Source organism: Haliotis rubra, unplaced genomic scaffold (assembly GCF_003918875.1).
Source record: "Haliotis rubra isolate DU_JTF1 unplaced genomic scaffold, ASM391887v1 Scf226, whole genome shotgun sequence".
NCBI lineage: Eukaryota > Metazoa > Mollusca > Gastropoda > Lepetellida > Haliotidae > Haliotis > Haliotis rubra.
The window spans coordinates 846,906-864,997 of NW_025766292.1; the positions used below are offsets into that span (position 1 = coordinate 846,906).

At 41.8% G+C, this 18,092-nt stretch overlaps 1 protein-coding gene and 1 long non-coding RNA gene across 7 annotated transcripts in view; one reads left to right on the forward strand and one right to left on the reverse strand.

Moving 5' to 3' along the window:
• Nucleotides 1-904: 904 nt before the first annotated feature.
• Nucleotides 905-1,465, reverse strand: LOC124277699. Its single transcript, XM_046713428.1, has one exon. It carries the CDS (start codon nucleotides 1,463-1,465, stop codon nucleotides 905-907), a length of 561 nt encoding a protein of 186 aa, XP_046569384.1.
• A 12,267-nt stretch (nucleotides 1,466-13,732) lies between these two features.
• LOC124277715 overlaps nucleotides 13,733-18,092 on the forward strand; it is a 61,088-nt gene continuing 56,728 nt past the window's right edge. For 3 of the 6 annotated variants that reach the window (XR_006898902.1, XR_006898903.1, XR_006898904.1), the window contains exon 1: nucleotides 13,740-13,968. This is a non-coding gene — a long non-coding RNA (uncharacterized LOC124277715). Of the gene's footprint in view, nucleotides 13,987-18,092 lie in introns of all 6 variants that reach the window. The other 3 variants (XR_006898905.1, XR_006898907.1, XR_006898906.1) reach the window with 3 other exon arrangements.

Genomic DNA, 18,092 nt, shown 5'->3' on the forward strand with positions numbered 1-18,092 from the left:
GCATCCTGGAGTGAGTGAGTGAGTGAGTGAGTGAGTGAGTGTGGGTTTGCGTAGCCTTGTAAACAATATTTCAGCAAGATCATAATAGGGACACCACTAATGGGCTTCAGAGATTAGAGCCCGAGCCTTCGACCAGTCGATCCTACTGACCAGTCACGGTAGTTAATGGTACGATTCCATGTATTCCCCGTGTTTAAAGGTCAAGATTGGAATCATCAATTTCTGCGGTACGTGGAACATATAGACCTGAACGCGTCGGGGATGTCCGGAGATTGTGTAACTGCGTGGAACATATAGATCTGAAGGTCAGGGATGTCCGGAGATTGTGGAACTAGGTGGAACATATAGACCTGAACGTCGGGGATGTCCGGAGATTGTGGGACTGCGTAGAACATATAGATCTGAAGGTCAGGGATGTCCGGAGATTGTGGGACTAGGTGGAACATATAGACCTGAACGCGTCGGGGATGTCCGGAGATTGTGTAACTGCGTGGAACATATAGACCTGAACGCGTCGGGGATGTCCGGAGATTGTGTAACTGCGTGGAACATATAGACCTGAACGTCGGGGATGTCCGGAGATTGTGGAACTACGTGGAACATATAGACCTGAACGCGTCGGGGATGTCCGGAGATTGTGTAACTACGTGGAACATATAGACCTGAACGCGTCGGGGATGTCCAGAAAGTGTGTAACTGCGTGGAACATATAGACCTGAACGCGTCGGGGATGTCCGGAGATTGTGTAACTGCGTGGAACATATAGACCTGAACGTCGGGGATGTCCGGAGATTGTGGAACGACGTGGAACATACAGATTTGAACGTCGGGGATGTCCGGAGATTGTGGAACTACGTGGAACATACAGATCTGAACGCGTCGGGGATGTCCGGAGATTGTGGAACTAGGTGGAACATATAGATCTGAACGTCAGGGATGTCCGGAGATTGTGGGACTGCGTGGAACATATAGATCTGAAGTTCGGGGATGTCCGGAGATTGTGGGACTGCGTGGAACATATAGATCTGAAGGTCGGGGATGTCCGGAGGTATTCTAGAACTAGGTGGAACATATAGATCTGAACGTCAGGGATGTCCGGAGATTGTGGGACTGCATGGAACATATAGATCTGAAGGTCAGGGATGTCCGGAGATTGTGGGACTGCGTGGAACATATAGATCTGAAGGTCGGGGATGTCCGGAGCTTGTGGAACTAGGTGGAACATATAGACCTGAACGTCGGGGATGTCCGGAGATTGTGGGACTGCGTGGAACATATAGATCTGAAGGTCAGGGATGTCCGGAGATTGTGGGACTGCGTGGAACATATAGATCTGAAGGTCGGGGATGTCCGGAGATTGTGGGACAAGGTGGAACATATAGACCTGAACGTCGGTGATGTCCCGGAATTCGCTGTTTGATGGGTAGCCAGTGCAGTTCTCTGAGAATTGGAGTGATGCGTTCATGTAGTCTAGTGCGGGTTATGAGGTGGGCTGCTTTGATTTGAACTCTCTGGAGATGTGAGACAACGCCTGATCCAGATGGGACGAGACGTAAGAATGAATCAACGTTTTGCAGGTATCAGAATCGAAATATTTTCGGATTCTACCGATGGTGTGGAGCTTGAAATTGGCGGTTCTTGCAGTTTTGAGTGCCTGTGCTTTTTCTGACAAGCAATAATTTTGTCCATTTCAACTCCAAGATTTTTGAAGATGTTCCCACCAAAAGTCTGTGCTATCAACTTTGTTTAGCTGTTGAGGTGTTCCTATGACGATAAACTCAGTTTTATCACTGTTGAACTTTAGAACATTAGCTGACATCCAGTCCTGGATGCACTTGATGCATATCTATAGTTGGTCAACTCCATCCTGGATTCTCTTATGCTTTATGCCAATGTACAACTGCTGATCATTTGCATAGCTGTGGAAGTTGAGTGAATGCTGACGAATTATACTTCCTAGAGGCTGCATGTACATCGAAAAGAGGGCAGGACATGTACATAGATATATTAAGGTCACTGAAAGCTTTTTATAGGTTTATTCTTGTATATACTGTACACATCCTTTTTAAATACCTTGTAAATTCCTTCCACAAATCTATGTTGTCAATGTGTTTTCATATTGTAAATATGACATATGTAACTTCTGGGAAAGGGCGTTCCTAAGTTGGATAACCTGTGCCCAATCCATTTCATTTTCGAATAAAATATGTTTTTTTTAAAAGAGGACAGGACCCAGCACAGATCCTTGTGGAACTCCACGCTTCAGGTCCTTAGGATCAGAACTGACTCCGTCGATCTGTACGCTCATAGATCTCTTGTCAAGGTAAGATTCCAACCAAGCTAGAACTGTGCCTGCTACGCCAAAGGTGTGCTTGAGGCGAGATAGCAAAATGCAATGGTCCACAGAGTCAAAAGCCGCAGACAGATCCAGCAGAACCAGCAAAACAACTTCCTGTCTGTCCAAAGATAGGAGGACGTCATTGTACACCCTCAGTAAAGCAGTTTCTGTCGAATGGGATTTTCTGTAGGCAGATTGAAAAGGTTCCTCGATATTATGTTTGGATACATGTTTATTGAGTTGCTTCATGACCACTTTCTCCATTATTTTAGAAAGAAAAGGAAGGTTTGATACGGGTCTGTAGTTTTTAAGTTCCAGAGGATCCAGAGACGGTTTCTTGAGAAAAGGCGTCACGAGTGCCTGCTTGAAACATTGAGGTACTATACCAGAGTCAAGATAGCTGTTGATCACAGAACATGCTGCTGTCGTCACTACCGGCAAGCACTGACGGAATAACCACGTTGGCACTGGATCAAGTTGGCATGGGGCCTCCTGAACAAGCTTAATGAAATCTGATCCACAGATTTGGTAGAAATGATAAAGTCCTAAACCATGAAATTTTACATATAAGGGTCCTGATGTGATTGTTGTCTGGTAATGTCCGACACTATCTTGTCAACTTTGTTGGTAAAGAACTCAACCAAAGTGTTAGCCTGAAGTTTGGATTCTGACTCACTTCGGTCGGCAGTCATCACCTTCACCTCAGTCAACTTCTTGACCAGGGAAAACAACTATTTGCAGTTGTGCTTATTTTGACTGATACTGTCTTTGATGTGGGCTAACTTGGATTTATCAACAAGCTCATTAACTGTAATAGGAGCATGCTGGAATATTTGCCTGTGAACTTCCAGTTTGGTACTTCGCCAGGTCTTTTTTACCCGACGCCGTTTATGTTTTGCTTTGAGAATATCCTTAGTAATCCACACCGATTTTGGTCGTATGACAATTCTTGCAGTTTTCTTTGGAGAACTTCAGACAATACATCGTTGTATGCTGTAGGCTTGTTATCCACAATGTGTGCACATGTTGACGTGGAATCTAAAACTGGTCTGCTCAAGAAACACTCACAGACGTCAATGACAAATCTGTCGACATCAATGTCCCGTGTCTTTCGGTATGTAACACATTTCCGTAATGGTCCAGATTTCTGCAGATTAAGGGAGGTAAACACACTAAAGTGATCAGAGAGGCCATGATCAACGACGTCTACTGACGAAACTATGACGTCATCTGTCTTGGTGATGACGAGATCAAGTGTAAGGCCACTCTTATGTGTGGGTGAAGATACATGTTGCGTCAGTCCTGCAGCGAACAGAATATCCGTGAAGTTTTCAGATAACAAACCTCCAGTATCATTCACATGGATGTTAAAATCGCCGACCATCAAAAGATGATGATTAGTTGAGGAGACAACCTCAATTAAATCAGCCAGGTCTGACAGTGTTGTTGACTGAGAAACTCTGTATGTCTGTGAAGAAGGGGGCCTATAGACTGGTACAAGCCTGATATGGGTGTTTCCTATTTTAACACACAGATCCAAAAACTCCAGAGATTCATAGTTATTAGCGTCTGTTTTTGTTGGTTTGACGCTGATAGGGGTCTTGAATAAAACGATGATGCCACCACCTTTCCTGTATTCCCTGTTCTGTAGAACACAAGAGTATCCATCAGGCAACATATCTCTGATTATGGTATCATCGCCTTTCTTCAACCACGAGTCTGTTATTACACAAATGTCAATATCATGCTCCACCATGTATTCATTAAGTTCACTGGATTTGTTGCGTACCGAGCGAGCATTTAACATGCATAATTTGAACTTTGTACTTTCTCTTGTTGCACTCGTTGCTATGGGGACTCACTGTTGGTACAGTTTTTGGCTTAGGAAAACAAAATGATGTAATAACTTTGATTGACCTTGGTATCTTTCTCCCTGCTCTGCAACCACGCTTCTTGAATCTCTTTCTCTGTCTCTTGATGGTTACATGAAAGTCAATCAGTGGAAGATTAGTACACCAGCTGAATGTGCAGATTGATTGCCCGATGAGGAGGGGATGTCCGGAGATTGTGGAACTACGTGGATTTCGAAACAATTTCAGGCTTAAAATTATCGTGAAGTAATCGAAATCATAGACTGTCGTAATACAGGCCTAAGGTATTGTAAGATTTTGTGAATCTAAGACAGCTCAACACCTGTTATTTGTCTATTTATCTTCATCCAAGATGCTGGACCACTTTGTAATAGATATTAAATAATCAGCTTTATGTTAAAAATGATGTTAAACTTTACGATTCAAATCGATCCTTCGAGCACTCAAGAAGTCAGTAAAGAATTTACGTCAGTAACAACATTAACCGAGATAGCGATCTCCATAACTTAGGAGTCGATAGCCTTAGATACATGTTGTATCAAGTGTAAGTGTGAAACAGTATACTTTTTCGCTAATTTAGGAAGGCCAAAAGCAGATGGTGTCGGCAGGCTACAGAAGTGTCCTTGACCTTTCGTATAACTTAGAGGCCGTGGTTAGACGAGCCCTTGCTCAATGTAATAGTATTCCTGTAGCGGAAAATGTCGACCGCAATATCTTCTTAGTCGCATTTCTATCAATACTATTGCAGTTTTATAAAGTAAATCAATCTACATAGAATGACAAAGTGCAAAACCATTAGCGTTCCAGGTCAGTTTTTACATCGAGAATTGTCTCATACGAGCGCTCTCAAGAACAGAATTTAGAATTTAAAGTTTATATATTTATTTAACAAGGAAAGACAATTAATAGAATATGTGTATAGTATACATGGAAAAAACATGTTTGATTGTTTCAAGCAAAGGTATTAGCATTTTGTTTAGCTTTGTTTCAATTTTAAAAATAAAATAATACATAGGTTATTGAAATTATTGAAAGATACATATTATCTAGTACTTTTAAGAATGGGGATCTCAAAAATGCGCCGTGAAAACTTAACATTGTCCATTTGTTTAGTAAATTCATGTATCTTAATTCATTAATTCATTGAAATGTACTGATCAATATATTATCGACATCTGTTTTTACCACAATAATCTTTAATTTTTGTCTCAATGGATCGATTTTAAAATAATGTCGGTCCTCTTTAATTCATACAATAAGCAGTATTGACAACCGACCGAATGCTGAATAACTGCTGTTCATTCAAAGGTTTCATCGTTGTCCTTTAGAATAACGTCCCTTACTTTCGTCCTTGACTTTCTCAGTGATGTGTTCACTTTTCCCACAGAATTCTGCCGTTCACGAGTGGTCCACGCGATGGGGAAAGTAGTGAAATCTCCTCCTTTAAATGGTGTGGCAACACTTTGCTGCGTTGAGTTATAGTTTGGGGTTTGTCACGGCATCTGTTAAGACGGCATCATAAGAACGAAACGTCTGTATGTAGGATACATGTAGGATACCTGTAGGATACATGCAGGATACTATTAGATACCTGTAGGATACTGTAGGATACTGTAGGATACATGTAGGATACTGTAGGATACCTGTAAGATACACGTAGGGTAATGTAGGATACCTGTAGGATACTGTAGGATACATTGTAGGATACATGTAGGATACCTGTAGAATACTGTAAGATACCTGTAAGATACTGTAGGATACATGTAGGATAATGTAGGATACCTGTAAGATACTGTAGGATACATTGTAGGATACATGTAGGGTACTGTAGGATACATGTAGGATACTGTAAGATACCTGTAAGATACTGTAGGATACATGTAGGATACTGTAGGATACATGTAAGATACTGTAGGATACATGTAAGATACTGTAGGATACATTGTAGGATACTGTAGGATACATTGTAGGATAATGTAGGATACATGTAGGATACTGTAAGATACCTGTAATATACTGTAAGATACCTGTAAGATACTGTAGGATACATGTAGGATAATGTAGGATACCTGTAAGATACTAGTAGGATACCTGTAAGATACTTGTAGGATACCTGTAAGATACTTGTAGGATACTTGTAGGATACCTGTAAGATACTTGTAGGATACCTGTAAGATATTTGTAAGATACCTGTAAGATACTAGTAGGATACCTTTAATATACGTGTAGGATACCTGTAAGATACTTGTAGGATACCTGTAAGATACTTGTAGGATACCTGTAAGATACCTGTAAGATACATGTAAGATATCTGTAAGATACATGTAGGATATCTGTAAGATACATGTAGGATACCTGTAAGATACCTGTAAGATACATGTAGGATATCTGTAAGATACTTGTAGGATACCTGTAAGATACCTGTAAGATACATGTAGGATATCTGTAAGACTGACTGACTGACTGAGTTTAGTTTTCGCCGCTTTTAGCAACATTCCAGCAATATCACGGCGGGGGACACCAGAAATGGGCTTAACACATTGTGCCCATGTGGGGAATCGAACCCGGGTCTTCGGCGTGACGAGCCAACGCTTTAACCACTAGGCTACCCCACCGCCCCATATCTGTAAGATACATGTAGGATACCTGTAAGATACTTGTAGGATACCTGTAAGATACCTGCAAGATACTTGTAGGATACCTGTAAGATACCTGTAGGATACCTGTAAGATACCTGTAAGATACCTGTAGGATACCTGTAAGATACTTGTAAGATACCTGTAAGATACAAGTAGGAAACCTTAAATATACGTGTAGGATACCTATAAGATACTTGTAGGATACCTGTAAGATACATGTAGGATACCTGTAAGATACCTGTAAGATACTAGTAGGATACCTGTAAGATACTTGTAGGATACCTGTAAGATACATGTAGGATACATGTAAGATTCCCCTTAAGATACCTGTAAGATACCTGTAAGATACCTGTAAGATACATGTAGGATATCTGTAAGATACATGTAGGATACCTGTAAGATACTTGTAGGATACCTGTAAGATGCCTGTAAGATACATGTAGGATATCTGTAAGATACTTGTAGGATACCTGTAAGATACTTGTAGGATACCTGTAAGATACATGTAGGATACCTGTAAGATACTTGTAGGATACTTGTAGGATACCTGTAAGATATTTGTAAGATACCTGTAAGATACTAGTAGGATACCTTTAATATACGTGTAGGATACCTGTAAGATACTTGTAGGATACCTGTAAGATACTTGTAGGATACCTGTAAGATACCTGTAAGATACCTGTAAGATACATGTAGGATATCTGTAAGATACATGTAGTATATCTGTAAGATACATGTAGTATATCTGTAAGATACATGTAGGATACCTGTGAGATACTTGTAGGATACCTGTAAGATACCTGTAGGATATCTGTAAGATACTTGTAGGATACCTGTAAGATACTTGTAGGATACCTGTAAGATACATGTAGGATACATGTAAGATACCTGTAAGATACATGTAAGATACATGTAGGATACCTGCAAGATACTTGTAGGATACCTGTAAGATACCTGTAAGATACCTGTAGGATATCTGTAAGATACATGTAGGATACCTGTAAGATACTTGTAGGATACCTGTAAGATGCCTGTAAGATACATGTAGGATATCTGAAAGATACTTGTAGGATACCTGTAAGATACTTGTAGGATACCTGTAAGATACATGTAGGATACCTGGAGGATACTTGTAGGATACCTGTAAGATACATGTAGGATATCTGTAAGATACTTGTAGGATACATGTAAGATACCTGTAAGATACATGTAGGATATCTGTAAGATACATGTAGGATACCTGTAAGATACCTGTAGGATACCTGTAAGATATATGTAGGATATATGTAGGATATCTGTAAGATACATGTAGGATACCTGTAAGATACCTGTAGGATACCTGTAAGATACATGTAGGATACCTGTAGGATTCTGCAGAAAATCACTCACATATTAAACAGCCACGTGACAATGTGGTCATGAGTTACGTGTAACACAGGTCTGTATATGGAGGATATTCTGTTGGTAGGGAGCTACGCGTGGCAGATCTGTGACACGACAACATACCTCAAGCGTCCTTGTACCGTTCGAAAAAGAAATCAAGGATCATGTAACATATAGCATATAGTGTACAGAAGCCCCCCTGACACCCCCTGGGTGGAGGAATGGGAGCGGCTGTCCTATGACAATGTAGGAGGTTGTCTACAATATACATGATGGTTTCACACCCGGATGCATTATAAACAATGCGTCACAAAAACTACACCGACCAACACACCTTGCGAGAGGGAGGGTCTTATACATGTTCTCAGGCAGAAGTAACACAATTTGAAAGGGTAGTTATCCCCAAGCGCCTCTTTAAAACCTGCAGCCCTACATATTTGTGTAACTCGCAGCGAACAACAGCTCACACCCACGTACAAGGACGCCGTTGCAAATATATTTCGTTCTCAAAACCATGAAGATGAATCAAACACACATGTACAACGTACGTGTATCCTGCTGGCATCGGACCCATGTTTATTCTACAGTTATAAACTTCCATAACTGTTAGTAAAACAGCAATAGTTCACCGTGTGTCAGTAGCTATATGCACCACAGCTTTCGGTCGTGGGAGCCGTTCCAACTGACACTTATAAGAGGGGTTCACAAAGACCATGGTCAAGACTGCCAGTTATCCGACTTCCATTTTTGTGGAAGTGACGGTGGCTGAGCGGGTTAGATGGCTGACTTTGTGTGCTGGCGATCAGGTGCCTGACTATGAGTGTGTGGGTTCGACTCAAACCAACTAGGTACTAGAATCGGCACTTTACTGAGAATATATTCGCAGTATACAGACTCCGAATAGCCCTTGTTATAGCCCCTGCCAGAATGGGTAACAATAGTTGGGTATGACACGGCCGGGGAACAGAACCACCGATCTCGGTCTTCCGGCAAACGCTCATAAACATGTTTGTTGTTTAACATCGCATTCAGTAATACTCCAGCTATATGACTTCCATCTGTACATAACCGAGACAACCGAGTGACTGACTATTGAACAATTAGGATCTGATGACCTGTGTCCACCAAGTCACGAACCTGACCACCCGGTCCCTTTTCGTACGACAAGCATGGGTTACTTAAGACAGATTCTGTACTGGATAGAACATAAAGAGGTGTATGTGGAGAACATGAGACACAACAGTGTATATACAACTTTAACAATCATGGTCACTGTTAAATGAAGTATGCTGTCTTTCCACTGCAAGCTTTTTGCTGTTCTCTCAGTGTTATATCAACACCTTTGCCAGGAATGAAATCAATAATCGAATTTCAAAGCCTCATAAATCAAGCGACGGAAATCAACACGTGTGCTTAAGGCACCAGGTGCTACTAATCACTGGTGTAGATATTAACAAAGAACACCACATGGCTAATTTCCCGATCAAACGATATGTCAGAACTTTCAAGTTGGACATTAAATCGACATGAGACAAGTCCCAATCAGACGGAACAATATGGCAGTCGAAAAGCGTGGTATGATGGCGCGAATATTGATATTGACGAGATGGCTGTAGATAAACACCCGCCCCGCCAGACCTCTCATCACCGAGAGGGGGTGGTGATTAATAAACCCTTTATAACTGGATACTGGATAGGCCTACTGTGATGCTTCGTAGTCTTCGTCAACGTCCGTCATCATCATCATCGTCGTCGTAGTCACCAACATCATCATAATCATCGTCGTCGTCAACATCAACATCATTATCATAGTTATCGTCGTCGTCGTCGTCGTCGTCAACATCATCATCATCATCATCATCATCATCCATAACTAGTCCTGATTAAAACCAAACAAATGCAATTATAATGAAAATAACATCACCACCAATTCATATCAACATATTTTCCTTGATCACCATCATCATCATCATCATCATCATCCCCGCAAGCTTATACGAGAAAAGTCTTGATGCTAACCAAGATATCGGTATAGCCCACTCTACCAGCATTAAGTACAATTCCATGCTTACACCACCTGCACGGACCAGGTATTCTCTGTTGATGAAAATGGACAAAGCTGGCAGTCACAGTCTAGATGTATTTCAGCTGAAATGAAGTATGCATCTCTCAAGAGAGAGAGATTAGATCCTTCTGAGGTTTCAGCATAACAAAGATTACATTATGCTGGGTTTCAAGGCTCCTGACGCTCCAGATCCATCTTCTGTCGTTATAAATGACGTAGTTTTGAAGAAGGTTGAGTGGTTCTTAACCCATGGTGACGCAGACTAGAGACTAAATACAGGATTGGAAACAGTCCAACGTCTCCGTCTCCGATGAATGCAAATGACCTGGAGACGATGGCCACTTTGATTCCACAGGAACACTTCTCAAAGACTGACTGACTGAGTTTAGTTTTACGCCGCTTTTAGCAATATTCCAGCAATATCACGGCGGGGGACACCAGAAATGGGCTTAACACATTGTGCCCATGTGGGGAATCGAACCCTGGTCTTCGGCGTGACGAGCCAACGCTTTAACCACTAGGCTACCCCACCGCCCCACTTCTCAAAGAAGAAGGAATACTTCTAGTGGACAACCTCCTGGAAGGTGATATCATGATCTGATTAGGCAGCGCGGTGAGGACGTCATTTCTGCTGTAAAGGACCTTTTACACCACCGAAATGAAGTCTTTAATGCCAGAGGGATCCGATCACTCCAGTACCGAGGGCAGAGGGATTATACTGAAGTATAATGTGCAGCCAACACCATCAGTATAGTCCATCATAGTTGGGCTAAAATATTTGTAGCTAGCCCGCGTATGTATTATATCTACTGCTCCAACTATGACGATGTGAGGCGAGAGTACACTGGCCAGACACACATGGTAGGCGGGTTGAGGCGAGAGTACACCGGCCAGACACACATTGTAGGCGTGTTGAGGCGAGAGTACACCTACCAGACACACATGGTAGGCGTGTTGAAGCGAGAGTACACCTACCAGACACACATGGTAGGCGTGTTGAGGCGAGAGTACACCGGCCGGACACACATGGTAGGCGTGTTGAGGCGAGAGTACACGGGCTGGACACACATGGTAGGCGTGTTGAGGCGTGAGTACACTGGCCAGACACACATTGTAGGCGTGTTGAGGCGAGAGTACACTGGCCAGACACACATTGTAGGCGTATTGAGGCGAGAGTACACTGGCTGGACACACATGGTAGGCGTGTTGAGGCGCGAGTACACTGGCCAGACACACATGGTAGGCGTGTTGAGGCGAGAGTACACTGGCTGGACACACATGGTAGGCGTGTTGAGGCGCGAGTACACTGGCCAGACACACATGGTAGGCGTGTTGAGGCGCGAGTACACTGGCTGGACACACATGGTAGGCGTGTTGAGGCGAGAGTACACCTACCAGACACACATGGTAGGCGTGTTGAGGCGAGAGTACACCGGCCGGACACACATGGTAGGCGTGTTGAGGCAAGAGTACACCGGCCAGACACACATGGTAGGCGTGTTGAGACGAGAGTACACTGGCCAGACACACATGGTAGGCGTGTTGAGGCGAGAGTACACTGGCCAGACACACATGGTAGGCGTGTTGAGGCGAGAGTACACCGGCCGGACACACATGGTAGGCGTGTTGAGGCGCGAGTACACCTACCAGACACACATGGTAGGCGTGTTGAGGCGAGAGTACACTGGCCGGACACACATGGTAGGCGTGTTGAGGCGAGAGTACACCTACCAGACACACATGGTAGGCGTGTTGAGGCAAGAGTACACCGGCCGGACACACATGGTAGGCGTGTTGAGGCGAGAGTACACCTACCAGACACACATGGTAGGCGTGTTGAGGCAAGAGTACACCGGCCAGACACACATGGTAGGCGTGTTGATGCAGCAAGCATGGAAAGTATGCTACCTCACTCGTGCAAGGTGTGATCGATGTACTTTAGATTCTTCGTAGTTAGGCTCAGAACTTTACAACCAGCCATCGAAACATAGCAGACATCATCAACTTCGGTTTGGGGTAAAGGGTATTATATTCCAATGGTTAGCTTTAACAGAATAAATAATAGTAGAAACTGTCATTAACTGTAATTCTGTAATGCCAAAGATTTCACAGAACTCTCAAGTACCGTTAAGTAGAGTCGAATAAAACTGAAAAAGGCATTTCAAAAAAGAATATGCGTAAAGAAAGATAATATTACGCCTACGCTAAATCGTGCTTTAACTTGGACCTTTTAGCGGCAGTAAAGCCAAGAGGATACAAAAGCAGTACCGTACTAATTGTAATAAATGCCTTCTCCTTTATGCAAACCCATTTACTAAGCTAATAGTCGGTTACATACAGATTCCCAGATACCAGGAAACTTTCTCAACACTCCCAAAGAATATATCTGACTAACCAATTGTATACCAACCTTCCCAAGATCATTGACACTTATCACAGTACACCCACCTACCCGAGAACATGGACACTTATCCCAGTAAACACCCACCTACCCGAGAGCACTGACACTTATCCAAGTACATCTATTTACTCGAGAACATACCCATCTAACAAAGCCAACGTACTCGAGTAATACATATACAACTACTGGGCATACACACACCCAGGCATATACCAACCTACCCGAGTACATATCCATCTACCCGATGACATACCCGCTTCCTCCAAAGGATCCCTGACACTTCCCTGAGTGTAGGTCCGCCTACCCGTACATGTATGCCACCACACATCAGGTCAACCGCCAGGTTAAGTCAGACTGTCTCTGCTCGATTCTGACCTGATGTATACGGTACTGGAAAGGATGCACCTCATTCTGAAACCCAAGCCTACCCGGGATCAAGGCACAATGCGAAGGTTAACCCAGGATATTTATGGGATCTTCTCGTTTACAGATTCCAAAAAATTCTTTACGTTTTCTTGGCACCACATAGCCGACATTGGTCGCCACGCCCGGCCAGCTGATTGGTCAGTGGAACCACATACATATCCCTTTTCACAGGTTGTGACTCAGCTGATTACACAGGAAAACATTTAACGTTTAAAAGTACAGTGCGGACGCTCGAATTTCAAAGTGGTCCAACTGAACAACAAACGGAATTCCAACCGATTGTATTCTAGTTCTCTTTAAAATAAACAATATTACGAAACATAACAATTACTTAATGGCAGCAGGCAGCGGAACTGAAAATATCGTTTAATTCAAAATTTGAAAACAGCTGGAGGTGCACCCAAACTGACCATGGACAAACTGAATGTGGGCAACAATGGGCACATACTATATTGTTTATGGTCATTATGGCACTATCTTACAACATGTTCCGCTAGGAGTATTATATGTATGACAATAATGTATTCAACAGAATTAAATTCTGAATACACAAGGACTTCCCAGTTGTATAGATATCATATATGGAACAAGTGCTACAGGTTTTGAACACCAGCTACACTAACTGTTAGGGCGGTTTGCTGTGTCGTCCGGCCCCAGAGTTTTAACCCAGGCGGAACTAATGATCCCCGTCACCAGAGGGGTGGCTTGTCCCAAGCGTCTTGAGAGTGCTCATGAAACAGCATCTAGACAGGTTTGGGTGTTGTCAAGGAGGTGTCTACCTAACGACCTGTCTCAACCTCTTGCCAAACTCGTTCTACCCTCGTTTCATACCCCGTTAATTACAGGTAAATTCCTTTCAGCAGGTAAGTGTAGCAATCATTACAGGTGCATGGGTGGAAGCTGTAGATGACTGGGGGTTAGGGGAGGATAGGGTATGTGTTAATCTGGGTAACGCCCAGTCTATCACGATTTTCCAGTTTTGTTATCAATATCGTTGCTTAAAATTGACATAATATCAAAGCTGACTGACAGTTATGTATGAGGCAAATGTATATTGAAGAGCGTTCTAATTACAACCATGGCGGGTTGCACACACATTACGTCGGGTTGCCCCACGGGTTATTGTGTGTATGGGTCTTGGCATCATACTCAAGGTACCCATTTAGGAGCCCGTGGGATTTGTGTCTTCATCCTCCTCAGCTGATTATCTGCATACACGAGAGATGTGCATGTACTTCAGACAAGATGTATGTAAACGTTAGAGAAATATATAGATTGGTTTGAAGCGGAATATATGTAGACATGAGACGAAATATTATAGACGTGAGACATATTGAGACATGACACATATACAGACGTGTGACTGAGATGTCACAGCATGAGGTCAGGGTGGATGTAAGGTGAGCTACAGAGCATGATAACACATGTAACATGTAACAGATGTAACACAGCGCGTCAAGCGTGTGTAGGCCAGTACTTGTGGTATATCTGTGTAGTCAGCTACATGACAGAAATAATACCGATGTAACGCTAAACTCACTGTGTTCTCGTGAACCGCTCAATGTGCTACATGGTTAGGATATATATTCAACATGTGTCCACCATGTTACTCGACAGTATCGAGGGTGAGGTAAACTGACATGTAGTGTTATTAGTTTAACTTGTATTACAAGAGTTCCGGTCCCACGTCTTAGCTACAGAAGTGCTACTTCCACCAATTACATACTATAAACACTGTACACCATCCGATAGTCCCAGGAGCCTATCGTCCGAACACAGAACTGGTCAGCTATTACAGGGATGAGCTTGGCTTAGTCTGAGGCTGTATTGTACAATGCCAACCCCAGTTTTATGGAACAGTTCCTGACCTCCTCATCTGGTATAATAATTAAATGACTTCAAACTAGTTGTTTATATTTCACTGAATAATTCCCCCTTCTTCCATGTTACTGTCTCTGTCCCCCCTTTAACCTGTAACACGTAGTTAGTTCCATAGACACTTGTAGTCGCTGTTGTTCAAGAAGCATGGCCAAATCGGGGCTTTAAAAACGAAAATGATGGCATCCAAAACGTGATCACAATTTTTCTTTGTTATGATGACTTAAATATATGTCTTTAGAGAGAATCGAAAATAATTAATACAGCGAAGAACACACCATTGAAGCAATGCCTAGCATACCACCTGTAATATACTGCAGTCTATCGTGAGTATATGTGACGGTACATGGTGGCAAACCGTTAACCTATAAGAACACACCATTGAAGCAATGCCTAGCATACCACCTGTAATATACTGCAGTCTATCGTGAATATATGTGACGGTACATGGTGGCAAACCGTTAACCTATAAGAACACACCATTGAAGCAATGCCTAGCATACCACCTGTAATATACTGCAGTCTATCGTGAGTATATGTGACGGTACATGGTGGCACACTGTTAACCTATAAGAACACACCATTGAAGCAATGCCTAGCATACCACCTGTAATATACTGCAGTCTATCGTGAATATATGTGACGGTACATGGTGGCACACCGTTAACGTATAAGAAGATATTTGCAGTGTAATCATAAACTAGCCTCGGATCTATGGCGACATTACCTCTGATTGCTCTCACGCACAGATACACAGATATAGTGTATCTGTTATCAGGTAAATAGGAAATATGTTTCGCATTTCTACGAATTTCAAAGATTAAAATATTTGAAGTAATATGAGACATATAGATGAACTACTGCTTTATCCCAATTAGGAGCAACGTGTCGCTGTAGTATCGCAAACTGTTATCAAACCATGTCAGAACCGAAACGTCGGTTGTGTAACTGTAATAAAGGCCTTGATTCTTTGTACACCAACTTTTTATGTCTCTCAAAGCTGGTAATACATGAGGTAAATATAATACTGAAACATAACCTTCAAAGAAGGGTGGAGTTAGTCACACGACATCGTACACCATTGGCTGCATATATGATCATTAAATTAGTGATATATGAGAAAATACATGATCATGCACGTGGGCTAATGTCTCCATTGTCTAGACGATATGAAAACATCCGTCAAAGGGACGTAACCGCTGTATGCGGCGGCATACCCGCTATATCCCAGGTGTCACAAGATGCTTATCTGATTCAGGCCGCGGCGGCAGACAGAGGGCTTCAGACATGTCCGGACGGGACTGAAGTTGTTTCTAGTTTTACCTCTCCTAACTATGTACCCCCAGCTGTGAGGTAGAAGCGATCGATTAACATTTCACTGAAATGCACGTGCATGTCATGAGAACAACAACGGTCGCCATGGCAACATATTGGACGATTACGTTGTCGTTATTTTGGTTTTGTTACCGACAATCTGCAATCGTTGTGTGTTGTATGATAGTTGAATTGTGCGGACGAACGAAGAGCAGTTCAACTATAACCACTCTTGTCAACATCTTCATTACAGGTGCAGTGAGCACGCATCTTGTACAGCTTATTGCTGACATTAGTTATTACTGAAAACATACCATTATTTATATCTGCCCTTTAAACGAAGTGGAATCCGAGGCTAGTCAAGAAAGGGTATTCTTTTGCACTGACAATGTATAAATTGTGTAGTTATCAATAATGTGCTCAATAAACGGAAACGTTTATCTGATTTCTGCATAGTTTATAGTCGGGCGATATCAAGACCTGTTACAAATTAACCGTTGTAGAAACATAGTAAGGTGAAGAAAAGACAGTTTTATTTGAGAATCTAAGCATCGGTGTAACATACATACAATGATTACACCAGTACTTGGTAACAGTATTATTTGACAATGTAACTATCAGTGTAACATACATGCAATGATTACACCAGTACTTGGTAACAGTATACAGTATTTTGACAATGTAACTATCAGTGTAACATACATGCAATGATTACACCAGTACTTGGTAACAGTATTTTGACAATGTAACTATCAGTGTAACATACATGCAATGATTACACCAGTACTTGGTAACAGTATACAGTATTTTGACAATGTAACTATCAGTGTAACATACATGCAATGATTACACCAGTACTTGGTAACAGTATACAGTATTTTGACAATGTAACTATCAGTGTAACATACATGCAATGATTACACCAGTACTTGGCAACAGTATACAGTATTTTGACAATGTAACTATCAGTGTAACATACATGCAATGATTACACCAGTACTTGGTAACAGTATTTTGACAATGTAACTATAACATACATCAGATTACACCAACAACAGTATACATGACAATGATTCACACATGCAATGATTACACCAGTTTGGTAACAGTATACAATATTTTGACAATGTAACTATCAGTGTAACATACATGCAATGATTACACCAGTACTTGGTAACAGTATACAGTATTTTTGACAATGTAACTATCAGTGTAACATACATGCAATGATTACACCAGTACTTGGTAACAGTATACAGTATTTTGACAATGTAACTATCAGTGTAACATACATGCAATGATTACACCAGTACTTGGTAACAGTAACAGTATTTTGACAATGTAACTATCAGTGTAACATACATGCAATGATTACACCAGTACTTGGTAACAGTATACAGTATTTTGACAATGTAACTATCAGTGTAACATACATGCAATGATTACACCAGTACTTGGTAACAGTATACAGTATTTTGACAATGTAACTATCAGTGTAACATACATGCAATGATTACACCAGTACTTGGTAACAGTATTTTGACAATGTAACTATCAGTGTAACATACATGCAATGATTACACCAGTACTTGGTAACAGTATTTTGACAATGTAACTATAATATTGATCGTGATGATCGCCACTGAACTCTCAACCTTACAATTAAAGAACCTGTTCCAGATTTCCAAGTAACGCTAATGAGTGCTATCACATGAAAAACCCTTGTTGGCTTCGCATTAACAAAAGTATTTGTGTCATGTGTCTGGAAACTTTGACA

Coding starts and splice junctions, on each gene's coding strand:
- LOC124277699 (XM_046713428.1), bottom strand. CDS start 1,465: ATGAACGCATCACTCCAATTCTCAGAGAACTGCACTGGCTACCCATCA.